The sequence below is a fragment of the Patagioenas fasciata genome, chromosome 15 (assembly GCF_037038585.1).
Source record: "Patagioenas fasciata isolate bPatFas1 chromosome 15, bPatFas1.hap1, whole genome shotgun sequence".
Classification (NCBI taxonomy): Eukaryota; Metazoa; Chordata; class Aves; order Columbiformes; family Columbidae; genus Patagioenas; species Patagioenas fasciata.
The window spans coordinates 10,868,641-10,896,570 of NC_092534.1; the positions used below are offsets into that span (position 1 = coordinate 10,868,641).

The window sequence follows — 27,930 nt, forward strand, 5'->3', positions numbered from 1 at the left end:
GCCCCCGGAGCGCCCAGAGCCTGCCCTGACTCCAGCCGCTCTGCTGCCAAGTGGTGGTAGAGGATTGGTTTCTTTGTTTTAATTCAAAAATAAAAAGTAACAGGAGAGAGGGAAAACTGGCCGAGGAAGCAGCAGGAAACACTTGGATGGAAGAAGCACTTGGGCTCCTGGAGAGCAGCGGCAGCTCCAGCGAAGAGCCAGGGTGGCAGCAGCCACATCACCCTAAGTCACAGAACCACAGAAGGGCTGGGGTAGGACGGGAGCTCTGGAGATCATCCTCCCGCCCCACACAACCCCGCGGGAAGAGACGGCAGATCCCGTGGAACGGAGCTGTTACAGAGTCCAGGCCGGCGCTGGTGGCTCACAGTCCTTGCCAGCCTCCACGGAGGCAACATGGCAATATCCCAGCTGCTGAACTCAGCTCCTGACCCCGAGCGCCGCAGCTGGGAAGCCGGTGACCTCTCCCACCTCGCTGAAGGGCTGTACACCACGCTTGAAGGCCAGTCGGTACCTCAGCCGGACGGGATCCTGCGGCAGAACGGAACAGAGAGGGGCACGTCCTTGGGGCAGAGGGCTGTGCCCCTTCGGCCTCACCCCTCGCAGCCTTGCTGCAGTGAATCGCCCTCTGAAAAAGCTGATTCAGTGGGAAAAATGTCTTCCCAGCACAGTCCAGACCACTCTGTCCCTATCCTGCATCTCTCCCTTTTTCATACAAGCACCGCACCCACTGCAGTGAGAGTCCCAGTGCTCCACCAGCCGACTCCATCACCAACCCCATCACTGCACATACCTTGTGGGGGTTGGCAAGGAGCAGAACCTGGGACACCACGGCGGGCGGGGCGAGTGGGCTGAAGGCAGGCAGCTCAGAGCCTGATGGCGGCTGTAACTTGATTTGCATGGTCTGAAAGAAGAAACGAGGAATGCTTTTTGCTCCATGCTGAAAAAGTGCTGGAAGCATTGCCAAGCCACAGAGCTGGTTAAAGATACGTCAGCCAGATTTTGTCATTTAGTGAGAAGTGTGCCCTTCCACAGCCTGCATCTAATGGCAGATCCTCCTCAAGAGACAATTCTGTGCCGCACAGACCTGGGCAGAACAAGAGCCGTACCCAAGAGGCTAAAGCAGCGTGTCTGGAGCCCTGTCCAGTTGTCTCAAGACCCGGGACATAATCTGTGAAACAGGCACCACCATGCAACAGATTCACCATCCAGAGCAAGAAATGGCAAACTCTTTCCTCAGGACATTTCTGAGTAGTTCTGCTCTCTGCTACTCGTCAGAGGCTTCTCACCTTCGGGACCGCAGCTTGGAACACGATGTCCTTAACTGGTTCAGCCGATGTGCTCAGCATGGACAGAACCATCACCAGCACGTCAGGGCGGCCAGGAGCTGGTTCTCCAGAGAAGTGGAGCATGGCCTTGAACCCGTGCCGGTCGTACACAGTCAGTGGGCAGATGCTGCCTGCGGGGGTGAGAGGAGAATAGAAACAAAGCATGGATTCCCCTCCCTTCTGGGGGCAGAACAGCAAGGATGGGATAAAGAACAAAAAAGAAAGGTGAGTACAGACTTTTACTTCCTCCAGCAAACTCACAGACCAAGCAGCATACAGCACCTGCCTGGGATTTCCATTTTACCCCTAAGGAGAATAAAGGAACCTGAATGTCTAAATTAGAGATAGGGAGACTAAGAGCTCAGATTTTAAGTCAGCTAGAGATGTCAGGTATGAGTCCAAAACAGATTTGATGGGCACGTACAAGACTTGGCCTCCTGTCGACACAGAGTGGTGAATCCCCATGTTGGTGTCACCATCAGCCCATCCAGATCATGGCACAGCCCCCGCACTTGCTCAAATTTTAGTATACATCAAGTCCTTCATGGAATAGTCATTACTTTTGTCCAGCCAACCCACACAGCATGAAGCTACTTTGGCTTGTTCCTCTGCAAAAATCACAGAGGAGCTCTAGTAAGCAGAGCTGGGGCCCAGGAATCATTGCACTTACTTGGTGTAATTGAAATTAAAGGAACAAAAAGATTTTCCAGAGACGCGCCATGGACAGCTGGACGCAAAGAGGCAGAAGGCTGCGGCTCCTGGCCAGGGCTGGACAGTGAAGTGTCTGCCATTGAGCTGGCTGGGGGATCTGGAAAGGGCAACTTCACCGGTGAGAAATCCCTGGGAAAGAAAGCACATAGAAAGCTTATGTTAACTGGGGAGGCTTCACGGTATATACCATCTTCTGCTGTGTCCATTTGTGTTCCAAATCCCTCATCCCTTTTAGGTGTAAAGAAAGTACAAGTTTACAGCCTCTGGCTTGTTGAGAAATTTGAAAATTGCCTCTATTTTATATGGAAGAAGCTGCTGTATCAAATTATTTAAGGCAGACTTTGATTTCTGTTACTATCATGCAACTTCATTTCAGGGCTCTGGAAGTCTGCTCCCCCTGCGCACAGTCTCTCTGGAGCTCTACTCAGTGAGATTAAACTAAATACTAGCTCAGAGACAACCCGAGAAGCTGTGAGTCTCCAGTACACTTTCCTGGCTTGCATTATGGCGGACTAGACAAGTGTATCGTAATGGTCACCTGCTCTGAAGATTTAATGATTTAATTTTGTTCACAAACTGTTAGGTTTCAACTGAATGCCTGGTAACTACTTTGTCACAACCTGCAGAACACTGGGGAAAGTGTTTTTTGAGTCACAGGCTATTACAAAGTAAGGTTTTTGTTCCTTTAGCTCAAGGTCACCTTGTAACTAAGCCATGGGATTTGTCTCCCCAAGTTTCTGACCCTCAGAAAGTCTTAGTTTGCAATTACACAAAGTGCAGTTAATGGGTGCAGAGCTGCTGCTTCAAAGCCAGAGCAGTGATGGACAGCTTGCCATCACTAACCTGTTTTAGTTGAAAGGTTTTCCCAAAACTCCGTGCTGTAAAACACTATTCCTCATCCCCAAAGTCAGGCTGTATAGGCAGAGTTTGCTTACAGGGAGAAGGTCTCGGTGCTGGGTGGTGGAGGGAGCTGATCAGCCCGGCCCTGCGACTCCTGCAGCCCCAGCGCTCCAGCTGCGCTCACCATTGCACTGTGGCCATTGTGCACAGCAGGCTGAAAAACATAGCACTTCATGCTATAGAACGTCAGCAAAAATCAGACTTGTTGCACTGAAAAGAACCTCGTTTTTAATCACACTACTTAAAGTAGAAATAATTATGAGTAATCTGGTTGCAAACTGCAACTGTGAAATTCATTGTAGGAGGATTCCAGTTTCCTTACAGAATAGAGTGGTATAAAAAAAGGCTGTCAGAGAAAGCGAGATCAAGACTCATGTCTGATTTTTGCCCTTTGAACCTTATGGACTAAAGTATCTGAGGATCACTCACCTCTGCTAAGCCAAAATCAGGTGGTGGTTTCTGTACAACAGGAGAGTTGCTGAGACCTAAGGAAGACGCCAAAATGCCACAGATCAATTACAGAAAACAAGGGATTTCCACAGGTTCTTCCTTTGTTGTCTAACAGCAGTTTCACCATGGTCTAACAACATCAAAGAAACTACATTCTTGAAAACTTACAACACTCCCCTAGCTAAAAGGGTCTCATTTCCCTTAGGACCGATATTAAATCCAAGTTCTCCTCTCTTTATTAAACAGCATAGGGTAACACTGCACTGACTTGCACATACAAACCTAAGGATGTTAAATCCTCCTCGAGCAGACAGGCAGAGGTTGTGCTGCCGTGCCGGGAGGTGGTGACCATTGCGAACTGGTCTGCAGGAGACTGGGATGTCATCTCCAGCTCGGAGAAGTCAATCAGGGCATAGGTCTTCGTGCACTTTGGGGCTGGCTGGCATGCTGGGAGAACAGCAGAGAGTTAAAGAGGAACCTCCGGAAAGGAACGGAATGTTCATGGCACAGGCACACCTGAAAGGGCTCACAGTGAAGAACTTCAGCAATATTTTCTATCAACCATATGTAAAAACAGATGGTCACATAACAGTTTTTCTGTGTTACAAGGTTTTCTCCACATTTACTCTCCAAGCAGCACTTCCCTTCCGGACACTGCTGGTCCCCGACATGCGGGAGCAGAACGCAAGTGCTGCCGGATGCTCGTTACCTGTGGCACCCGTGGGGCTGGGGGCTGAGCCGCCTCCGCCCCCGTGTTCGTGGCCAGCGACCACCCGCCTGTGCCGCCCCAGCGCCTGCATGAGCTCGTCGCTGGCCTGCAGAATTTCAGCTGGAAACAAGACAAGAAACAAAATATTGATGTTCTAGGAGGGGGGTCAGATCCCCAGCCTTTCCAGACTGCTCCTGAGGAAGGTCCTGTGCACCCACAGACCTGCCCAGAGCATGGGCTGGTGGGACAGCCTCCCCGCAGCTCCCAACTGCTTTTCATTCCACTTTCTGAAGTGCAGCATTTTGCACATCCATCTGCTGATTTCTGGCCTCTCTCTAGTTACCATGATCACTTTGAAATCTGATCCTGTCTCTAGAGCACTGACAGTTCCTGCCACCTCTGTGCACTTTATGGTTCTCTGTGGGTTCTCCAAGTGTACCTGAGTCTATAATCCAGGGCTGCACAGCTGAAGAACCCCAGCATTCACGGGTAGGAATGAGATGTTTGAGGCACAGCTGAGCTCTTAGGTTTGCTGTTTAAGATGTCTATTCAGCAAGGCATCACTTCAGAATAGAAATCCAAGGACAGAGTTGGCTCTTACCTAGAGCCTCATCGTCATCAGCTGTCTCACTGGCAAGGCGGAAGAGCAGTGGCCGGAGCTTCTCACAGCGCTGAAACAGAGTCTGTGGAAGGAAACATTTAATGTCATTGCTCAGGAGATCCCAGACACTCTCACTTCTCTGTCTCTGTGACCACATACAAGCGATGCTGCCTCTGGAAGAAGATGCACTTTCTGCATGCAGAAACGTGTCCATGCACAGCAGCCACTCTCCCAACAGCAGCCAACTCCTGACTGTGCCGCCACACACAGACACAGTTCCTACCTACAAAAATTCACTTGTTTAAAGTTCGTTGTTTTTTTTTTTCAATTTGAGAGTCTGGTTGACATCCTAGTGGAGTTTCAGGTATTTAAAACCATAAAGCTATTCTGACAGCCCTATTAGTGACATCAAACATTTCCTCAGTTCTTTGATAGGTATGAACAGCAGCAGACCAGGAACTCTGGGCAGGAAAAAGGGGAATCACAGAAACCAGAGCACAAGCTGAAGAACCCAGAGCTTTGTGTTTCTCTGGTCAGAGCTTGTCACACCCACAGAGCTGTGCCCGCCACAGGGGTTCCGTCTGTTCCACCATTGCTGCAACAAGAACCATTTCCCCATCAGACACCACACAAAGAGCAGCTGAACTGGGCAGAAACTCCAAGCAGCACAGTAGGATGCAGTTCCATCCCAGTGTCCGTTACACTGGTGGGATGGACCATTATCCATCAATGTTGTTGGAAACTCTTTCTGCCGTGATCGTGCTCTTGCCATGGCAGAAGCTGAGTACACCATACTGCCCTCTCAGTCCTGTTGCCTGAGGCCCTCCCAGCCATGGCCAGACAAAAGAACCTCTTACGCAGGAAAAAGCCTATTTACCTGTAGGGTCTCCTGGTCAGATTTGGATAATTCTTGTCTCTTGTAGTTTTCCAGTAATTCGTCCATACGTTTAACATTCTCAGAAACTTCACTGATGGCATTCGCTCTTCTGGATGCCTTAGCTGACTTTTCTTGTTCCTTTGATGAAAAATGAAATAAAAGCAGACAGTGATTTGGCTGATAGAGCCCGTGCATGTGCTTGGCTGAGTCACTCTGGGTCACACTTGTTGGGCAGCTACTTCCCACTAATATCTTACTGCAGCAGAGGAGGCACAAGGCAGCAGGGGGACAAGGACTGTCCCCCAACAGCTCCAGTGTCTGTGCTGCCCCACAGCTCCCAGACCAGGGGAAGGATGGAACCCCCTGCCCAGGGGGAGAACGGAACCCCCTGCCCAGACTGCTGGTCCATGAGAATTCATTTCAGCACAGGCACAAGTCAGGCTGCAAAAACAGAGCTGGGAGTTGGTAGGTTCTGCCACAAGAAGCGCACTCCCAGAACCACTGTGGGGATTTCATTAAACCAGACCAAATCTCCTGTTTCTGCAGAGAACGGGGCTGCCCTTTCAGGTGGACAATGACACCAGACACAGCAGACATGCACACACACGCTACAGAAAGAGGCAGTTCTGGGCAGATGCGGCTTCTTTCCACCTGGGAGCTGAGTGTGTTTTTGGAGACTTTCTATCACTAAAGCTGTGCTCCTGCCAGGATCCCCGGCATGGAAGCAACCTGCCATGCATTCCCCCTGCCTGGCAATGGCAGCTTTTAGGGAAACAACACAAAACAATCCCCCACTGTAACTTCAAATAACAAATACTGAAATTCATCCCTGCTCTGGGGCAGCATCACAGAGAGCAGGTACAGAGGACCCACTGTCAAAAACCGAATTGCCAAGTCCCATCCCGCCCTCCCCGGCCGCAGACCCCGCAGCTCTGCCATTCCCACCTCTCGGATGGTGCTCTGGATCAGCTGGTTGGCAGCCTGCAGGTCCTCAGAGCGGCGACTCCGCAACAGCCGTGCCAGGAGCTGCGGGACAGCGGGACAGCGGTGAGGAGAAATCCAGCACGGCACACAAGCGGCTACCGAAGGGCACCCGCTGATGCCGTCGTGTCTATAACCCTGGGAACATGTGGGCTCGTGTCCCATGGTCTAATCCAGATTATATCACTGCTTTCTACAGCTGCTGCACAGACTGTTGGGCTGTTTGGGATTGGAACCCTCTGGCTCTGCAGAACTTCTGTAGGACCTGGAGAAACCCTCCCCTGGGAAAGTTTCATAGAAACTAATTTTTTTAATGTAAAAAAGTTTCACTTATTACTAAGCAAAAATTTCTGACAAAGCATCAAAGAATTCTTTGGCTGCTGTGCAGCAACAAGTATTAGCATTATTCTGAAAATGCTCCATCTGAAACAGCAAAAGCTCCCAAAATATGACTGTTTTCTCATCGGTACAAATCAGAGGGGGAGCAGGCATGAAAACCCACAGGTTTACCTTGGATTTCTCTTCGTCTGTGTCAAAAATTGAATTCTGAGATCTGGGAGAAGGGGGAGGTAAAATTTTGTCTTCTGGCACTTTGGGATCTTCTTTTACAATGCCTGGAACAGATAACAACATTTGTTCAGACCCCAACGCTCACCGGTTTGTCCTGAGCTGCTCCGCACAGCATAGCCCAGCCTGAGCCTGGCTCAACAAGGCTGTTAAAGCACCCTTAAATACACGAACAGCCTTGTACGTGTGGCCTTTGCTCTTTTCTCCTTGCACACGTTTTTAAGAAGCTGAGTCACAAAGCGGAGGGCAGAGCTCTGTGGTCTGCAGCCGCGTGACTCGCCAGCAAGAAAGGAAACAGGAATAACAGAACGAAACCTTGTTTCTTCAGCATCTGATAAGCATCCCGGATTTTAACTTCCTGAGGAAACCAGACTGTCCAACTGAATATTACTTCTGTGACTCTTGACTTGACTTTTTCTGAAGACCAAATCCCATAGTACTGAAAAACAAACAAAACTGATTAAAACCAAAGAATTAGTGCCAGATACGACATACAGGTCTTGCCCCAAGCTGGTTGTGTGCAGAGATCAAGCAGCAGATGGATTCCTAACACTTTATTCACAGTGTTGTCAACTGTATCTTGTGGTGTAGGAAACAGTGTGTACAGCTGTGGTTGTAGATATGAGGAATGCCATTATACATATGATTATTACATAAATATGACAATCAAAAAATGTCAAAACTTCTCTGAACAGTTACTGAGCCCAAACCCAAAGTGGGCTGTTTCATTTTAGTGAAAACAGTTCTGTGCTTGACTTTAATTCCCTTAACTGCCCACAACGCAAACAGCACCGCTGGCGCGCCCAGGCCCGGACAAATGAAAACTGAACAAAACGAGAAATGAAAGTTATTGTCTTTTTTCAGCATCTGGGTGTTCTCTCTGATTTTTCTCATTATTGCCTACAAGCACTCACTTTAATCTATTGTAAAAACATGATGAAAGCCACACACAAACCTCCAAAGCATCAGGCATTTCAAACTCATGAAATGAACCCTGTTCTGTCTAAACCACAAACACATGTGGTGACATATCCTTTAAGCTTTGTTGTTACACTGAAATAGCTTTACCAAACCTGGGGCCAAGAGAAGAGGTTTTCTTGTTTGGTTGGACATTTCTCTGAAATCAGCATTTTGCAGCTCTGCCACCGAGGTGACATGGTGGAAAATGCAGCCTGGACAAGGGCAAATGTCGCAGGACCCGCAGACAAGGGGAATCAAGCACTGGGCTGCTGGGGTGGGTATTTGAGAAGCTCCAGGGCTGTTCGCGCTGCCGAGGTTTGAGGACAGGGCACACAGAACCACGGGACAGGCTCTGCGCAGCTCCTGGCAGATCTGTCTTCTGCCATTTCCACGATCAACGTGCTGTAAATCATCGTGAGGCAAAAGGGCCACAGGCTGAGAGGTCACAGAACAATTTCAAGCTCCTCTAGAGTCCCCAACCTTCCCAGCAGAGCTGGGAGGAGCCACAATGAAAACCTTTTGACAGCTGGTTTACACCTTTTACACGGGGATTCACATCCAGTCCTTGTGTCTGAGGGCACAGAACAGATTCTGCTCTGAGATCAGTTCTAAGTTTTCACATCCAGCGCAAAATAAACAGTGTGTGTCCCCTGCAACATCCAGTGTAACCAGGACCACCTACCTTTGAGGAAAGCACTTTAATCAGCTCATTCAGAAACCTGAATTTTGCGATTTCATTGTGGAATCTTTCACCGCAGTTATTCACACAGGTCTCGAGCACCTACAGGAATCAAACCAGCACCAGACAGAAACTCATGGGGAATTTTTAAAAACTTTGCCGTTATAATACTGAATCTAAGAACTTGCTGGCATTGCGTTCACAAACACAAGATACTGCAGCAAGAATATGTATTTTTCCTTCCTCCAGCATTCCTAAGCAGCATGTCCAGCACTGTCTGCCCTGTTCTACCCATCACTAACAATTTCTGGCCACCGAACCTGCGGTGGGAACTCAGGGCAAACCGCAAGAGCTCCAGAGAACGAAACACCCCAGCAGAAGGAGGTGCGGAGGAATGGCAGCGGCCGGTGACACCCTGCATTCTGCATTCCTCAGGCAGTGGGAAGTTAAAAGGGACAGACGGCCAAGAGACAGACAGTGGTACCGATCCTATCCCAGGACTCTGCTGCCTCCCTGCACTCACCGTGAGCGCCCGAAGAGCCTCCAGCTCCTGTGGGGACTGGATTTTGTGTGCCAGTAGCCTCGGGGCGAGCGACGGGCTGGGGAAGGGCAGAGCAAAGTCAGACAAGCCACGAGCTCCCAAGAAACATAAATGCCACTGATTCTGTCTGTCTGTCTGCCTTACCCGTCTGTGTCAGCGTTCACCTGGTCACAGAACCGCTGGATGCATTCCCAGTTTTCCTCGGGGGTACTTGGGTCGGTGGCTTTATCTTACACAGGGGAAAGAGAAAATAAGGAAAAGCAGCTGTAGCATGAGAGGCGAGTGAGTGAGCGGCACAGGCAGGAAGCGGCTCAGACCTCACTGTGCCACCAGCTGCTTCAGGGCTTGTTGTACAAGAGGCAGAAATGGAAGACTAGGACAAGCAGGAAACAGCTGGTACTAAAAACTGCCTAAAAATACAGTCCTGAGCACACACTCTTTAAGAGTCGCAGTCACAAACTGAGGTGTTCGAAGCAGCAACAACGCAACGTCACTTTCAGCAGGGAGCATGAGAAACTGCTGAAGAAGCCTTTACAGGAGCGATGGCACTGCAATCCTGGCCGTTCCGAGACACTGGCTCAGCTTTCACCTCTGGCAACACCCCGCACAGCCCATCCCAGCAGCAAAACCGGCCCTGGCCCCGGCCCCGGCCCCACTCACTGAGCCAGCGCTCCAGCTCCCCGGCCATGGGCTCTCGCTGCACCCTGTTGCCAGCAGGAACCAAATCCACCCGCCAAGGCTTCTCACGTGGCGCCGCTCACCCCCCTGGGAGCCCACGCGAGTTCTCGTGGTGTGGAAGCATTTGCCGTAGGCGTGGGTTGGCTCGGTAAAACACCACCCCCCCAACCACCGCCACCCCCGCGGCTGCTCCTCCCCTCGCTGGCGGCGGAGCAGGCACTGGCGAGACCAGAATCAAAAGTCATCGTGTTAATTTAATAATTAAAAGGTTGTCATCCAAAAAGAGGAAGAAACACACTGATCTCCTTGTCAGGGATCCTTTTAGCAGAACCACATGTGTGACACAGCGCAAAGGGAGAAGAGTTCCCCTCTCCCAGCAGCTCACCCAGCCCGGCAGGACACCAGGGCAGCTAAGAGGGCCCCAGCTATCATATACATATATTACATATTTATATATATTTTAAAATACCCTCCCCACAGTATTTGTTGGGGTCCTTTGTAGTTGTAGCTGTAGGTACTCTGACTGCCTCTCCCGAAAGAGACCAATCATTTCAGACGAGCCATGCTGGTATCAGGAACAGTATCACTGTCCACGTGGTCTGAATTTAAACACTGATAAAAGTCTCTTTCTCCCAACGGGGAAACCAGGCTCCTTGCACAAGATGAAAGCAGAAGGATGGACCTAATTCTGTATTGGGTTCCTCTCCCAGACAAACTGGTTGATGCTTAGTGCAGACACACAGAGACCTGGAAACTCCACGGTGACACGTGCCTGGGCTAACGCCAACACATCCGATCACAGGTGATCACACTGAGGTCAGAAAACACAGGTCTAGGACAAGGACACGTGCTGCCTGCACCATCTGAGTCTGCGGCCCAACGTCGGTGTCGTCTGCCTCGGGTCAGCTAGAGAGCGCTTTGTGTATCCTCCCGCACACCTCCTTGGGTCCCAGGGTCACCATCATCTCAGCGATGCTCGGTCCATGCTGCAAACACATCAGAGTCATTGTACAAACGGAAACTCAGGCTTTTCAGCCACGGCGGAAGCGACAGAGGGATCAGCTATCAGATTGCTGTTAGACCGAGGGCAGGGGGTTTGTCAGCAACCTCAAAACAACCGTTTGGCGCTTTTTTTCCTCCTGAAGTATAACACTAAGAATGGTCAAACTGACCCAGAAGGATTAACGCCAGAGCCTAAGCCAGGAAAAGGCTCTCCAGAACTTTTGTGAAACTTGTTCTTGGACTTTGTAAAAGCAGTTTGCACATAAAATCCTAGTGTTGCCCCAAACCTACATCCTTGCCAACAGCTGGTCCAGAGGTTTTTCTAACTTCAGATTTGCAACCAGCATATTCACACTTTGACAACTTCTGCCTTTCTGAAACTTTCAGAACAGCCTTTTCTTCAGAATTGCTGTACATCAGTACACTCACTCCTCACAGAGACTGATGTCAATTCTTGCAAGATGTCCAAATACCAGTATCTTGCTACCAGAGAGAACACAGCTGTTTAAATAACAGGAGATGAAGGTCCCAGTCTCAGAATTGTTATGTTTTACCTGCTGCCCACTGAGAGCCAAGCGAAGGAGCTTCATCACACTGCTGTATTTTGTCTCCTTGGTTTGCTTCTGGATGCTTCTCAGCTCTTTGTTCAACTCCTCCATAGTCAAACCACCCCCCTGCCTTGTCATGAGCCTTTAGGAAAGAAAATGCTCTTACAGGGGATGTGCAAAACACAGGATTCTTCCCCAGAAACACCTAACGACTTCACTGGCTGGCAGCTGCCTCTGGGGCAGGCACAGACCTGGGCAGAGACACTTACCCTAAGACTAGCTTTCCTATTTCATCTACTGCTGCAGAAACAGTCTGTAGCTGCTCTCGGGACACTGAGGGTCTAACCCACAGGTAAGAATAATCAGACGACACCAGGTTCTTCAGGAAGCTGATGTGGCCCTGCAGAAAGAAAGCAGAGCCGTCAGGGCCAAGGGTTAAGCTGTGGGGAGCAAACACACCCTGCCTGGATTCACAAAGGTTGAAGAGGGACCCGACACTCCAGCGCCCCCCACACTGCTCAAGGAAACAGAACCGCTGACATTTAGGTAAATGCAAAGAGGCTGACTTTGCTTCTCAAGCTGGAGCAGCAGCCGAACAGCAGCACCGCGTGCTGCCTGGTCAGCAGTGCCAGCGCTGAGCTGTGTCCCCACGAGGACCTTCCCCCCACAACCCGCCACAGCTGCGGCCACAGCAAGTGTGGCGGGAAAGTTTGCAACGCTCCTCTGTTCAAAGCTGCAGCTGCCCCGATCCAGCTCTGCTGACAGCCCTGCTTGAGCGCCACCCAGAGACCTGCCAAGAAAACCCTACAGAAAACATTACAGGACATGGGTTAGTGCCAGAGTTAGGTTATGGTTGGACTCAACGATCTTGAGGGTCTCTTCCAACCAAAATGATTCTATGATTCTACAATTCCGTGATTTGCCTCCATGGCAGGGACACGTCCTCCCTCTGCCGAGGTTGCTCTCTGTGGGCTCGGAAATGTACAGACGAGCTCACGACTCTGCAGAGATCGCCAGGACGTTCACTGTGTCCGTCCCCACCACTTGGCTAATGACACCACGGGGTTTTGGCAGAGCATGCACACAGTCGCTGGAGTGGGCAGGGACAGCCATTTGCAGGCTGCAGAGCCTCGAGATCAGATCAAAGCAGGGCTGGGACTCAGCTGAGTCGTCACCCAGGAATCCCACTAAACCTCAGCTCCTGGAACGGCAACATGGTGCTGCCACTGCTCGTACTTTTCTCAGCAGGAGGACTCGTTCCACATACTCCTTTTCTAGAACCTCGGGATCCACGTGTTGATCCCCATAGACCTGCTCCACCAGCAACCGCAACTCCTTGATTAGCTTCTGTCGCAGCCCTTCATTCTCAATATGACGGGTGAGGTGAACCCTGTAACAAAGAAGAAAACTGCTTTTGGACTGCTTTGAGTTAGATTGGATCTAATTATTCTGACTTCACAACATTCACCAGTTAAAACTGTTAGAAAAGCAACATTAAACCCCAGAGAGACGCTACAACAAAGCCTTGGTGCTACCACAGTGCAATGCAGCAGAAATGTGGGAACTCAGCAGCACAGCATCCCTGCAGCACATGGGGGCACTTGCAGAAGTACCCTCTGGAAGTGCTGCCTCTTTTTAGATGTTATTTTGGATCTAAACTTCAGACCTTGCATCCTCCTTGCCACACAGCAGGTGACAGAATCACAGAATGGTTTGGGTTGGAAGGGACCTCTGGAGATCATCTAGTCCAAACCCCTGCTAACACAGGTACAACTAGAGTAGATTGCACAGGAATGTGTCCAGGCGGGTTTGAATGTCTCCAGAGGAGACTCCACAGCCGCTCTGGGCAGCCTGGTCCAGGCTCTGGCACCTCACAGCAAAGAAGTTTCTCCTCATGTTCAGACGGAACCTCCTGTGTTTCAGTACCCGTTGCCCCTCACCCTGTCACTGGGCACCACTGAACAGAGTCTGGTCCATCCTCTGACACCCACCCTGGAGATACTGATCACATTGATCAGATCCCTCTCAGCTTCTCTTCCCCAGCTGAACAGTCCCAGCTCTCTCCATCTCTCCTCATCAGAAAGGTGCTCCAGACCCCTCAGCATCTTTGTAGCACAAAGCCCAAGTCCAAGCGCAGGAGAGGAGACAGGATGGTGTGAGTGGAAACTTCTATTTCATGATATCACAGCCAAAAAGCTGCTGTGCTGGGACCATGCTTGATCTAACAAACAAAATTGCCAGACAAAGCCAAGCGCTAGGAATAAATTCTCACTGACGTACACATTCTTAATTTTACAGTTACCATGGATATTTATACCTGTTGAATTCTGGCAGTTGTTCAAGATCCAGGAGGGCAGAATGGGATGTAATTCTGCCTATTTCAAACTGCGAGATCAGCTCCTCCAAAGTCCTCCCCATCTGCTTCTCTGCAAAGTAACCAAAAGCGAATGACACACATGCACTGTCCTGCGGGAACTGGCATCACTGCTTTTCGTGACAGGCCTCAGGCTGGGGCAGCCGCACACCAAGAAGTGACAGAGAAGAGCCACTTTTCACGGTGTCAACAGGGACATGGAACAGCCCAAACAGGCAAAAAGCACCAACAGCCAGGAGGCTCCATTGCTCGACGAAGGTTTCACTCCCCACCACAGTTCCCAAAACACAAGATAATTTGTGATCCCCACACAGCAAGAGCAACAAAAGGAGACGTTGATTCAACTTCTCATGGTCTTTCAGGTTAAACAAGAAGTGCAACAGATGTAACACACAGCACTGCGATAATTAGCCAAAGAATCCAAGTTTTCCCAAGAGTTCACAGGCAGTTTCTTCACCTTGAGATGAATGGTGTCCCAAATGAGAGCCCACTAAGCATCAGACTCAATGTGAATGGCTGCACAGAACAATTCCCACCGCTCAGCACACCACCCAGCCTTTCGGAGCTCTGCAGAGCCCTGGTGGCATTTCAGTGACTGACTGCTCGCCTGACACGTGCTTCCTCATCCCTTCAAACACTGTCAAAGTGCTCAGCTATTAAAATAAACATCACCCCTTCCCCAGAGTCAGCACAGAGGAGTGTCCGGCATTGAGCCTGTGGTTACCTGGGAAGCCAGAGCCGCAGTTGGTGATGATGTCCAGCAGCGCCTCGGGCAGGTAGCCTTCCCGAGCAAAGTGCTCCACGAAGATGTCCCCCTGTCTCTTGGACAGCTTGCCCCCGTCCCTGTTTAGCAGCAGCGGGAGGTGGCCAAACTGTGGGGGGTCCCAGCCAAAGGCTCTGTACAGAAGCAGGTGCTTGGATGTGGACGTCAGCCACTCGGTTCCCCGCAGGACGTGGCTGATGCCCATGTGGTGGTCGTCCACCACGTTAGCCAGGTGATAGGTGGGGAAGCCGTCCCCTTTGAGAATCACCGGGTCACCCTCCACATCTGCCACCTCATGCCTGCTCCAGCCATACACCAGGTCCTGAAAGGGCTGCACACCCTTCTCCAGGCGGAACCGCACCACCCAGTCCAGGCCCCGCGACAGCTTCTCGGCCACTTCTGCAGGCGTCAAGTGCCGGCACCGGTTGTCGTATCTTTGAGAAAGGAGAATGAAGGTCTCGGTTCAAAACAGGCCAACCCCATCAGCCATTTTCACATTCTCAAATCTCTAAATTGATCCCTGAATTTTAGCTGTAACCTGCCTAATACATGCCCAGTCAAACCACCTCATCTCTGGAGGTTGCTGCCCTAAGCCTGAGGGTTACGCTGGCTTCTCTCTCTCAGGCAGTGAGGTTACAGTCCCACTGCTGCGTACCCTGTGGGGTTTTACCAGCATGCAGCACCAAGGGCCAAGGAGTCCTACCGTGGGGTCTGCTGTCTCCGCAAAGCCTCCTTCTTCAGCAGCTGCAGGCGCTGGGGGCTGCAGAAGCAGCGGTAGGCGGCCCCGCTCTCCAGCAGCACGTCACTGGCGCTCCGGTACAGCTCGAGCCGGTGCGACTGGAGGTAGGGCCCAACGGAACCGCCACGGCGAGGGCTCTCGTCTGGGGGGATACCTGCAATATCCATGTGATGGGACTTAGAGAGCGCAGATCAAACAGTGAGGCTCTGGAGAGTGCCCAGAGACGGCTCCTGCTCCAGGGCAGCCAGCTGAGGACTCAGGAGCCGAACAGCAGCCAGCATCACCAGCATTAAAGAACTGCGTGGGTGTAGCAACAAGTGGAACACAACAGAACCTGGTAAACAGTTTAGCAGCTCTGATATGCTACTTAAAGCAAAATATCACCAGGTGTGCGCACATCAGGTAGCGTCCACCTTTCTGATCGTAAAGGAGACTCTCACCACCTCACCACAGAAACACAGTGAGGCCTTGGCCAGTTATTTCACCTGCTCCAAATTTCATTATCAATGTAACAGTCCCAGTCCCTTACAGCTTAAAAACCCATTAATGGTAGCATCTGTGGGATCTGGCTCTTCAATCAATCATAATTCTGTATTCTAAAATTGCCCTCACTTTTAGCACTTAAACTCAAAAAGCAGCAGAGGATTAAAATGAAAAGTGACACTCCAGATCTCTTTTAGCAAATAGTTCACATACAAACAATTGAGCAGTTTACAGCAAGGTCTCTGAGCTCCAACTTCTGACCTTCCCATCACATCCTTGTGCACAATCTCTGTTACGACTGCACGTTGGGCCACTTAGGCAACCAAGCCAAGCCTAACCAGTTCTCTCTGCTGTAAAAACTGCTTCCAGTAAGACTGTGCTGATGCCTCACTGGAAAAATAACTATATTTCAAATAATTCATAATCTGAAATACTGCAGAGCTTGATATTGTAAAAAATACTCTCAATTTGGCTACTGTTAATATCTAAAAAGAAGAGAATCTCTCAATAAGTAAAGATGAATGGTGTCTGAGTACCTGCCCACTCCAGCATGTCCTCGATTCCCTCTGCAGCTCCAGGCACCAGCCGGTTCTGATCTGTGTCCTCCAGCCTCAAAATAAAGGTCCCTTGGCTCTTTTTAGCAAAAATGTAATTGTATAAAGCAGTCCGCAGGCCGCCCAAATGCAGGAAACCTGTTGTGGTGGGGAAAGCAGAGATCATCATAATTAATGCCCGATAAAGAGATTTTAACCCGCAACGGGCAGGGGCTGTGACACGCTGACGAGGGGACCCTGCACTGCGGACACCGACCAGCCCCCTGGGCACTGGGGATGCCCCGGGAACGGGGCTGGAAACCCCCGAGGGGGCGGGAAAGGCCATTTTCCCGTTTTTTCACGGGAAGGGACCGATCCCCCCGCCCGCACCGCTGGAATGACGTCACCAGCCGCAGACACGTCAGAGAATCTTTTATCTCCGCACTACGGGGCGAACCCGGCCCGGGGAGCAGCAGCTCCCGCACAGCGAGCGGGTGTCTGGCAGCACCGGCACGGCCGCCGCAGTCCCGGCACACGCTACTCAAGTGTTTGAATTCACGTTTTCCGACACAAAGCGCCGCCCCCGCCCGCAGCGCAGCCCCCAGCGAGGCGAGGAGCCGGGGTTACCTGTGGGGCTGGGCCCGAACCGCACCCGCGGTCCCGCTCCCGGCCCCACCGCGCCCCGCAGTGAGCGCGCCATCCCGCCGCACAGCCCACGTGGCCGCGAGCGCCGCTTCCGGCCGCAGCACGCAGCCAATCCCCGCGCCCGCCACGGCCGGGGGGCGGAGCGTCCCGTAAAGGCGCCGCCACCCTCCTCCTACTGCTGTGCGGTACCGGCAGCGCAGGCCTCACCGGGCAGAGCCCCGGCGGCGGGAGGGGCCGAGGGGAGTCCCTGCCCACACCTGCTCGCCCCTGCTCGCCCCTGCTCGCGGCGCCCGCACCGCCCGCACCGCCCGCACCGCCCACCACGTTGGGAGGGGCAGAGGGGGCCGGGCTACGGGAGCCGGCGCGGCCCAGCAGGCGGCGGCGGGCGTTTCCCGGCGCGCCCCGCGGCGGATTGTACACAATCATCATGGCCGCTGCCGCCTCCGCCGCCGATGGTAGGAGCCCGCGGTGCCGGCGGCGGGGCCGGGCGGCGAAGCAGCCCCGCGGGGTGGGGCGGGGCGGGGAGGCGGCGGCGCGGGGAGGCGGCTGTGGGCGGGGGGCGGCGCGGCAGGGCCGCGGGGCCGGAGTGGGGCCGGGCCGGGCCGGGGCAGCCGCGCTCCCTTCCTCACTCGCTCCTTCCCTCCCGCCGGCCGCGCTCTTCCTGTCCGCTCCCTCAGGTGCCGCGGAGCCGGGCATGGAGCCGGAGGAGCTGTCACGGGGTTGCGGGGGAGAGGGCGGCTCGCCGGCGGCGGGGCGGCCTCCGGAGAGCGAGGAGCGGCCGGAGCCCCCGGACGCGTCTGTCAGCAACGGCGGGGACGCGGCGGGCGGGCGGGAGCTGGTGGAGCTGCGGGTCATCTGGAACAAGACCAAGTACGACGTGAAGTTCTGCCTGGACAGCACGGGGGCCGAGCTGAAGCAGAAGATCCACTCGCTCACAGGTGTGTGGGCCCCCACCCGGCCCTGCCTGCTGCCCCACTGCCCGCGGCCCTAACGCGTGTTCCCCCGCAGGGCTCCCGCCCGCCATGCAGAAGGTGATGTTCAAGGGGCTGCTGCCCGAGGAGAAAACCCTGCGGGAGATCAAGGTGACAAACGGAGCCAAAATCATGGTCGTCGGCTCTACCATCAATGACGTTTTAGCAGTAAATACACCGAAAGAAGCTGCTCAACAGGAGGTCAAAGCTGAAGAAAATAAGAAGGAGCCACTCTGCAGACAAAAGGTTATTGATGACTCAAACACGGTTATTTACGTGGTTCTCTTGTATTACTCTGCAGTCACCTTTGGGTCCTGTTCCTCCTCGGAGCAGGTGGGGTTTATTTTCTTGCAGCTGAGCGATAGAAGGGTCCTGTGCAGAGTTCCGGCAGCAGAGAGACGTTGAGTGTAGCAGAGCCTGGGGCTCTGCACAGCAGCACTGGTGCTGGGTACAGCCTGCCATTTCAGACAGGGGTAAATAATCGAGATATTTAATGGTTGTTAGCTCAAACACAGTCTAGATTATTTCTATCAAAAATAATTAATTTTTATTGGCATAAAATAATTTGATTTCCAAAAGCTGCCATTGAAATGACCCGTAAGAGCAGCTCCTCCAGCCGCCCCAGTCCTGAAGGGAACATGGCGTTGAATGTTCCTCGAGCATGGAGCAGAGCACAGCGCAGCTTGGCTGGTGGTGGTGCTGCCATGGTGTGGGGCTGAGGAAGGATTTTCAGCTCCAGGTATACCAGCCCCATACCTTCCTCAAAGTAAACTTGATTAAAAATTAAATAGTGCGTCGTTGAACTTTGTGAAACATGCTTTTGTTTTTCTGGAATTTAGCGTAGTTCACTGTGAGTTCCATCACTGTTTAAAGGTACTTGGTCATGAACAAGCCATGAATGTGGTTTTGTATTTACCGCTGCTCTGATCTGTGGCAACCTTGCCACACGTTGCGCTGTCAGATGTGGAGGGTGTTCTGCCATTCACTTAACTTTAAATCTGTCTTGCCAGATGCCAGCTGTGTGATTCAGCATGCACGGTAGTAAAGTAGGACTCAGGATTTTTTAAATTTTTGATACATGTGCTATGTATATGTATATTCTGGAAGGGATGTTAACCTTTGCATTATATTGAGAGTTTATTCATTTCTATTATTTCTTCAGACTGCCATAGAAAGTGCTCAGTTAACTTGGAAAATTAACCGTTTCGTGTGTGATAAATGACCATGAATAGTCCTTAACTGTCTCTTGGTGCTGTCAGGATACAGTCAAGGGTGCAGCTGGAAGTAAATTGAAGAGTTCTCTTGTGTTTCCATAAATTCTAATTTCTGTTTTTATATTGTAGCAACACAGAAAAGTATTGGATAAAGGAAAACCTGATGATGTGATGCCTTCTGTTAAAGGTGTTCAGGTAAGTACATAAGTACTCGAGACGTAATCAGAATAGAGAGACTTTTGTGTGGTTTGAGACCTTTCTTTGCTGGTTCAATTGTTCTGTGCTACCTTAGCAGAAAACTGGAAAGATGGATCATCCGTATGCTTAAAAAGTTAAGAGAACATAGCTTTTCCTGTCCAAGTCCCTCACCGTCACTTACTGTGTTGCCTCTTTGTAGGAGCGGCTGCCAACAGTGCCATTATCGGGCATGTACAACAAGTCAGGGGGGAAAGTCAGATTGACCTTTAAACTTGAGCAAGACCAGCTATGGATTGGAACAAAAGGTGAGCAGCTCCCAGATTCTGAGATGAGTAATTGATAATTGGGCTGAGAGTTGTGTGACCTAGAAATAGCTTCTGGTGTGTCTAAATGGTGTTTAGGGAATAATGTTGGTATTGTGATACTTCACAACTAAATTTTGCTTCCTCTTCTTAAATGCTGTTCTCCCAGATCGTTGAATATTACATGATATTTTACTTCTTTTCTTGAAAAACTTGAGTTCAGTTGTGCCAGTAAAACAATGTTCCAATCTGCTATTCATAGCCACAAATGTAAATTATAATATTTGGCATTTCTGGCATATCTCAAAAGCACTTTCATAAACATTGGTTTGGGGCCAACATCGCACAGAGGCTCAATGACTTGGCTAAGAACCGAAAGGGAATCTTAAGACTGGGATTCAAACTCGAATTTCTGGCATCTCTGTCGTTGTCTGTCCTTCCAACCAAAATTAGTTGGGTGTCTTGTTTCAGCGATGTGCAGCTGCAGGAACTCTGGTGTGTGTTGCTGTGCAGAGGAATCAGTTTACGACTTGAGCGGTGCCAGGAGGAGCTGCCGGTGCTGATAACGTGTCCCTGATACCCCCCAGGGCCGCCCAGCTCCTCTGTGGTGACCAGGACAGTGTTGTAGTGATGAGCAAGAGCAGCAACAGCACTTGGTCACTGTCTGGGACAGTCACGTTGTTGAATCCTAATATTAGCTTGGGATGGCACCTCCAGCTGCTGCGTTACTGCCAAAGGAAGCAGAAATCTCAGAAGTTTTTGACCTTTCCTTTGTAGGACAGACTTGACTGGGAATGTTTTTCTGGCTTTAAAATCTTAATCGATACCAGTTGCCGTGATTTTTCTCTTGGGCGCAGTGATGCAACAGGACATTGTTCTTTTTCTTCTATAGGTTGGGCAGCCAGATCTCTTTGTTACTGGTAATGTGTTCTAAATACATGATTAGTATTTAGGTAATTAACCTCTTCCTTCATCTTCTAGATGAGTTTCAAGTTTGGTATTTCTGAAGTGTTCTAGAGTAGTGTTTAAACTGTGAAATTTGATTCTTCTTGTAGTCAGCTGTTTTTCATGTAACCTGTTTCCCTGCTTCTCCAAATGAGCAGCAGCTCCCTTCCCTGGGGAACAGTCGTGATTGCTGGCGGTGGTTGAGGAAAACTCCTTCCTGCTCTGAGAAACTCATGGCAGGTGCCACCACGTAGGGGCTGGAATAAAACCAACTGTGTTTTAATTCAGTTTTTCACTTGCTAGTCCTGGAGAGTTGAATCTGCTTCTCCCCCCGAACCCCTTGTGCTTGGTTAGTCAGTTTGTATGTTTTTGTGCTCCGAGGTTTGGTGTAGGTGGATGTTTCTCACTTGCTCGGTGTCGTTTTCATAGCGACGTTGATAATATGGATTTGTCTGTTGCTGAGATCTCCTGAAGAGTAGTTGATTTGCGGGATGCTAAAGTAGTGCAAAGTAAGATTTTACTAAACAAATGAATGTTGGAGTCTGAGTGGGCTGTTTCGGAGTCAGCTGAGGTAGGGCATGTTTGTCTTTACATTGCCATGTTTTTCTCCCTGTGTGCTTTTTTTTCTGGATCACACAAATTAGTTAGGTATATCTGAGAAATTCGTGGTTCAGTTTCTGCTTTGTAAAGTGTTTATGGTTTTCTCTGTCCTATGTCCAAGAAGATAGTTTTAACCTGGCACTGAAAGCTGGAACCAAAAGGAAGAATCTTGGAGTTAAGTTTTCAGAAAGAACTGAGGACAGAATTGAGACAGAAACATCTGCCAGGAACCTCATACTTTGTTATTCATGCTGGTTGCCTCTGGCATGCTGACATTACTCTGGCATGTCACTGTGCTCATCTTTCTTTTCAGTTTCTCTCATTTCTTTCCCTGTTTGCTCATCAACATTTCCCTGTGCTTTTACAGTAACAGCTGAACGCTGCCTCAGGGTAAGACCAGGACTAAGCTTTCAAAGCGTTAGTGTCCTGTCTTTATTCAGCTTTTTAAGTCTTGTCATTTCCATAGAGCTTAGTTTAATCCTTGGAACTCAGTCCCAAATAATCTTACACTTGGACCAAGTTTCACTATGGTGAGTAATCCCACCATCTGAGTGGAGTTGCTGTGGGAAACGCTAAATAAAGGCAGGGTTTTCCCCTCACCCGCTCACTTTAGGTCTGAATTGGGCACATTGTCATACTTAATGTGATGCAGAGATGTAAAATGCGAGGAACTGTGTGATCCAGTTGTGGATTCCTTGGAAAGCTCGGCTGTGGGATGTGGGAAATGCCTCCTTGGCTGCGGGTGCCCAGCGTCACCCAGAGAGGAGCCTGCGGACATGAGGAGCTGCTGGAAGCCATGAGGTGGTGTTTGAAATGAATCTGAAATGCTGCTTCCTCATCCCTCAGAAATAATCCTTTGATCAATTTTAATGTAGAGAGAACAGAAAAGTTACCCATGGGGTCCATTAAAAATGTGGTGAGTGAACCTATTGAAGGACATGAGGATTATCACATGATGGTGAGTAAATCTCTACTTTCATAATATCCTGTGTAATTCTTTCGTGCAAATACCCAGAGTGAGGCTTTGGAAGGGGAGCAGGTGGAGGTGGGAGCAGCACCAGCTTGTGTGCTGTGGGGTGGGAGTGCGGCCGTGGGCTGTGTCACCGGGCATGTGTTTGGGTGGCATTTTGAATATCTGCTCTTTGCATTATAGAAACCTGGGGTGATTTCACACCAACATTAAGTGCTTAAGCATTATTTCGTATCTTCTGTCTTGTGACTGTTAAAACAGTAAAAATAAAATACAGCTCATGATTTTATAATGTTAGTAATATTTTCCTGTATCTAGTGTAATTTCTAGTTTCTGTTTATATAAACAAGAGGCCTTGCTGGAGGTTAAAATAAAACAGTGATTTGATGCTGTAACATTTTTTTCCATGTGTAATTCTATGAAAAACTGGTGTAGAAAAGTTACACATTTAAGAAGAGAGCTGTGCTAATTCTACTGAATTATTGGCTGTTTCTGTTAATCTATGGGGTTTTTGGAGGTCTCACTTTGCAAGGTACAATAACTAACTTTGAACGTTGAAGTAAGTTCCTTATAAAAGTCTGTTTCCTTCTTTAGGGGAAGAAAGGAGAAATGTTACACTTTAAAATTCATGTCTGCAGAAGGGTGCTGATCCAGTCTTAGTACAAATACTTGATTTTTGATCACCCATGTAAGAAAATGTCCTCTGCAGAATACGCTACAATAAACTCTTACCCTAAGGCAAGGGCAGAGGTTACTGCATGCCCTGTTCCTCCTCTCCTGTTTGTGCTGACAGCAGTTGGGAACAGGACCTTATGCCTAAATATAAAACTCTGTGAAATGCTATGATCATGACAACATGGTCATTGTCTTAGTTCCTGTTTGGCATTGTGGTCATTTCTTTCAAGTTACACTTCAGATTCTGTCTTCCAGAATAGTTTCCTCATGTTCTTCAAATGGCCAAGAGCTTTCGTTGCTGCTGTGATATCATGGAAGGAAAGAGCTCATCATCTGAACTGGCACTTTGCAGTTCTTGTTTCTCTGGGGAATGGGTTTTTAAGTGTTTACCCAATACATGCTGTGTGCACCAAGTGCTGGAAGGCAGCAGTAGGAATAAGAGACTGGTTTGATGTTTTTAGGGATGAGCTGTATCTGTCCACTGGTATCAGCTGTTGTGTTTCCCGATGGTAAATGTTGTCATTTTTAACTTTGCAGGCGTTTCAGCTGGGCCCAACAGAAGCATCTTACTACTGGGTCTATTGGGTACCAACTCAATATGTTGATGCAATCAAAGACACGGTGCTGGGCAAGTGGCAGTATTTTTGAAAGCACGCTCACCTCTGGCACAGGAAAATGACACAAAGCTAAGGACACTGCTGGGAGAGGCCTCCACCGTCCCTGGATGTGATAGTCCTGGAACTTGTTAATAAAATATGAGAAACGAGGCATTGATGGAAGCCAGAGGTGATGTTCTTTCACCATTAGTTTACTTTTAACTTAAAAGTTTCACCATCCCTTTTCTGCAGTCAGCTTCAACCATATTTAAAGCAAATACAATGGAAATCAATAAATCTTAATTCACAAAATATTGTGTGTAATACACTTAAATCTGCTGAGAGTTGATCTTCCAATTTAGTTTTAAAAAGAAAATATTACAATGTATTATTGAGGATTTTTTACATGGTTTGAACAAAAACAAATATTTTCATAATCTTTCAGTTACAAGCATTAGACTTAATTTAGTTACTTGGTTGTGACTGAGAATTTCAGAAACAGTTTTTTAAAAATAAACAGTATGCAAAATCAATGTTTAGTAAGCCATATTCTGCTGGCCCTTTTATTTCAGGTTCGACTCTTTGGTAGCATAACTAATTTGTTTGTTGTTTTTTTTTTTTTTTAACCCAAAGACGCCCTGCTTCTCTCTTTTTTTCCTTCTTGTTTTTTTCTCTCTCCCCCCTGCCCTTGTTTTCAGTACTGGAAGCTGGGGGTGGGTGCTGGGTGTAGCATGCTTGGAGCAGGTGAAAACCACTGTGGCTGTTCTGTGACCGCAATGACCCAGTGCTGCTTGCTGTCCCCATCCATGCCACCCGCCCTGTCCCTCCCTCTGCTCCCGCTGCCTCTGCCCCCTGTCCCGCGGGCTCGGGAGCGTGTTCCTGGTCACACTGCTGCAGTCACCGTACTGCGATGCTGCTTCCCCGCGAGGGTCCTGCACAACGCGGGAACCAGAGGCCTCCCGCCTCGTCTGGGGTGGGGAGTGGGGGAGAGAGAAGCTCAGGTGCCGTTTTGGATCCTGAATAACTGCAGTAGTCTTGTGTGACCTGGATTTGAAAATTCATAACAGTCTTATTCAGTGAATCTTACCCAATTTAGAATATCTGTCCAGCAACCGATCTTTTGAAATTTAAATCACCTTTCAGCTTTTCCTCTTGCTCAAGTTTACAGGAATTTCTTGGATCCCGTCCTGTCTGACGCATGCTCCTCGCCATCAGTCTGTGACACTCTGAGTGTCATCTCAGCCATTCATGTGCCATTTCTCTCAGGTTTTCTGAACGGACCTTGCAGTCCTGAACAGGTGCACGCTCTGAACAGATTGTATCATGCAGTCAGACTGAATCAGTCTTGCTTGGTGTTAAACCTGCGCCTAACAGATCGCTGTTCTGTTTTTAACACTGTAGGCCTGACTTTGTGCAATGCAAGTAGCTCAACAGTCTGTGAAACTCAAGGAGAACCAGCCTTGTAGGGACAGCTGATCTTAATGGATTCTGTGGCCATTTCTCACTCTCCTTGATAGAGTTGAATCTCGGCAGGTGCAAATTTCCAAATGAGCGTTTATTTGGGAGACTGGGCAAAGCATTCACTTTATGGTACGTGTTAATATTACGTATTTACCTGTAGACTCTTGATAGCAACATAAGCAACTTCTGGTTTTCAGTTAGAACATTCACGCAATCCAAATTTAAAGGTGTTTCATATCCTACATGTAAACTAGTGCTGTGCTTGTTACTCTTGTAGCTTGAGACCTTTCCTTTCTGTGTCCAAGCCACCAGCAGTGTGTTTGAGATAATGCGGGGGGACAGGAGCTGCAGGGACTGGAGCTGGTGTCAGTTAGTTGGAGGTAAAATTACAAATTAAATGCAGCTATCCCATTTCGAATTGCCAATCCCAGTGTTAAGGCTTAAACTTAGGATTCAGTACCTGGTGGAGAATACACGCCACAGGATAAAGAAAACAGGTGATGTTGGCCTTTCCTGTCACTTGGGGTCACCTTTAACTTCCTGTCTTGTTGGTTCTGTGATTACCAGCTTCCACTCACTACTTGACATGCTTTGACCTGTCTGTCTGTCTGTCTGTGTTCCGCTTTCCTTTCCTGTTCCCTTCTGTCCTCACAGTGCCAGTGAGAGACCAGGCGGAGGGGCCAGCAGGGTCTGTCCTTCCCATGGGCATGGTCACTGCAGCCAGGTACAAAACCTCATCTCAAAAGAAACTGAATATAAAAACTGGGGTTTACAAAGCAGTTTTAAACATGGAGAAGAAAATACTGTAAGAAGATGCGATACTATTTAGGTGCTTCTTTTCAAGTTGCATTTGATTTGAAAAATTATATTGTTTCACTTTTTCGTTCTAAGTGCAAAGTCTGAATTAAAGTACAGGGAAGTAATACATAAAATGTTTTAATTGGTGTTTGTTGGCTTAATGTAGGAGATTTCTTGGGAGTTCTTTGAAATGAATATTCCAACTGAACTTGGCAGCACCACTTTTAAGATCCTTTCTCTTTTGGAATGTTGTGGAGCTTTGTATCTTCTGGTGCAGACCAGTTTTCCCAAAGCAATTACTGACATTAACTAATGATCTTTAGCATCTAAGAAAACCCCATCTCTTTACCTGGGTAGTGTCACAGCTTGCCTAACCGGGAGCCGTTTCCAGCCTCTCTCCTCACTTGGGATTTTACTCTCTGATACCTGAGACCATCTCCAGGGCAAACTCAGCACAACAAGCAGCCCTGTGGAGGAATTTGGCAGTTAGTCCACAGTAAGACATAAGCGTTGTGAGTAAAGTGCAAATATAATCAATATTTTAAGTAGGCTGATAAAGATTGCTTTGGGATCCAGCGTGTCATCTGCTGTAGGAAGTTTACGGTTCTATCTGGCGATTCCCCCACGTTCAGTTAAATGACAGTTCGATGATGTCCTGTCAATGGAGATCGATCCCTGTTGTATATCCGTGTGATTCCCTGTGAACGTTCTGGGCTGTGAAGTTGTGCTGAGCGCTTTGCTGGCTTTACTAACCAAGGGACTGAAGTGCCTGTAACGTGAACTTGGGTTTCCCCAGCACAGCACCGTATTTCCCTGGCACAATGCCGCGTTTCCCCCACTGCAGGGCTGCTGCTCGTGCTGCCCAGGCAGCGTCTCCCCGCGCAGCTCTGCACCCTGCTCCCCTGGCATCCCCCTGGGCTGTCCCTTGTCCTTCCTCATGCCCGGCACCCCGGGTTTCTTCACCTCCCCTTGTCCCGAGTTGAATGTTCCTTCCTTTGCTCTGTGCATCCCAAGCACGACCGGTTCCGGGGTTAGTGTTGCATTGGGAATGTAAAGTACATCACTAAACCTCGTGTGGGTTTGAACAGAGATGGAATCTTGCATGGAAATCTTGTATTACCCACAAGCTTTTTGTATGAGGTTTAAGATTAAAGTAAATAATTAATTTCCGCTCACGACGCTGATGAGAAATGTGTAACTAAAATAAGGATGTTATAATGATGAAAGAGAAAAAGTGACCTGGATACAAAGAACTAGATAAGGAACTGTTAACATGCAATACATCATAACTGGTAACACGTGGAGACAACGTGCTGAACGCTGGACGTACGCAGTTCTATCTGCTCCCTCACACGTCAAGGGCCAGAGAAGCAGTTCCCCTGCGGTTCCCCTGCCGGGTGCGGGCGCAGCACCTGTTCCCCGTGCCCGCTGCAAGGTTTGGTTCCAGACTGTCCTTCCTCTGTTTACTTTTTATTCCTCCAGAACTTGATTTTTCCAACACAGCTGTTTCTGTTTTCAGTTCTGTACTCCAGCCATCTGCGCCGTTAGGATTGGGTTGTTAGCACCTTGTTTTGCTCATTGATGTCCTTGTCACTGGGGAAGGGAGGATGGGGACCAGGAGAGCTGTCGCAAGTCTTGTATGAAAATATGGCTGTGTTACCTTCTAGCCAAGGATTCGCTTTCTGTGGCTCATGGCAGTTCACTATGTCTTATCTGTATTCTAAGCAATTAATTCTTTGGTTTTATATATTAAAAAAAAAAAAAAAACAAAAAAACAAAAAAACAAAAAACCAACAAGTCTTAGGTGTGTGTGTCCACTGCAGATTTATTTTAAATGGAATATGTAAGTACCATGTATTATGGTATTTTTAAATAATCTATTGCCTATTCCAGGGGAGGGGGAGATGACATATTTAGTCTTAGATTTGCACTGCTGGATTTTTTTAAGTGTAACCTTGACTGGTTATCTTATTGATTTATTCTGTAAAATTAGTCTTATGAATTAAAGTTTGATAATTAAGTATTTCTGCATTTGAGTGTTTCATCATTCTGTACGCACAAATCTACTTCCGACCGCATGAACAACTGTTAGCAAACGGTTTGTAGTTTGTTTCTTGGCAGGAAGGTGGATGCA

The 27,930-nt window shown here is 49.1% G+C and overlaps 3 protein-coding genes and 1 long non-coding RNA gene across 5 annotated transcripts; 2 read left to right on the forward strand and 2 right to left on the reverse strand.

The window, feature by feature from the left end:
• Positions 1–64: 64 nt before the first annotated feature.
• Positions 65–10,117, reverse strand: GGA2 (golgi associated, gamma adaptin ear containing, ARF binding protein 2). Of its 2 annotated transcripts, XM_065850719.2 has the most exons (17): positions 9,962–10,117; positions 9,446–9,530; positions 9,284–9,359; positions 8,764–8,862; positions 7,437–7,560; positions 7,065–7,168; positions 6,519–6,599; positions 5,574–5,711; positions 4,697–4,778; positions 4,096–4,215; positions 3,669–3,833; positions 3,366–3,421; positions 2,972–3,090; positions 1,996–2,165; positions 1,287–1,456; positions 791–901; positions 65–528 (listed from the first exon to the last, which is right to left on the reverse strand). In XM_065850719.2, the coding sequence occupies exons 1-17, from the start codon at positions 9,987–9,989 to the stop codon at positions 418–420; spliced, it is 1,839 nt and encodes a 612-aa protein (XP_065706791.2). In that variant the 5' UTR covers positions 9,990–10,117; the 3' UTR covers positions 65–417. The 2 variants fall into 2 exon arrangements, with proteins under 2 accessions (XP_065706791.2, XP_071671460.1); XM_071815359.1 differs by lacking the exon at positions 8,764–8,862.
• LOC139829176 (uncharacterized) lies at positions 897–5,754 on the forward strand. The gene is made up of 2 exons (XR_011741528.1): positions 897–1,550; positions 2,413–5,754. It is a non-coding gene; the product is annotated as an uncharacterized lncRNA (long non-coding RNA).
• A 96-nt stretch (positions 10,118–10,213) lies between the features above and the next one.
• EARS2 (glutamyl-tRNA synthetase 2, mitochondrial) lies at positions 10,214–17,203 on the reverse strand. The gene is made up of 9 exons (XM_065850764.2): positions 17,049–17,203; positions 16,425–16,580; positions 15,370–15,559; positions 14,628–15,100; positions 13,847–13,955; positions 12,766–12,919; positions 11,799–11,929; positions 11,536–11,671; positions 10,214–10,965 (listed from the first exon to the last, which is right to left on the reverse strand). Exons 1-9 carry the CDS (start codon positions 17,119–17,121, stop codon positions 10,882–10,884), a joined length of 1,506 nt encoding a protein of 501 aa, XP_065706836.2. The 5' UTR covers positions 17,122–17,203; the 3' UTR covers positions 10,214–10,881.
• Positions 17,204–17,396: 193 nt separating this feature from the next.
• UBFD1 (ubiquitin family domain containing 1) lies at positions 17,397–27,819 on the forward strand. Its single transcript, XM_065850765.2, has 7 exons — positions 17,397–17,521; positions 17,744–18,004; positions 18,075–18,283; positions 19,381–19,446; positions 19,649–19,754; positions 22,172–22,254; positions 23,479–27,819. The coding sequence occupies exons 1-7, from the start codon at positions 17,494–17,496 to the stop codon at positions 23,587–23,589; spliced, it is 864 nt and encodes a 287-aa protein (XP_065706837.1). The 5' UTR covers positions 17,397–17,493; the 3' UTR covers positions 23,590–27,819.
• Positions 27,820–27,930: the final 111 nt, after the last annotated feature.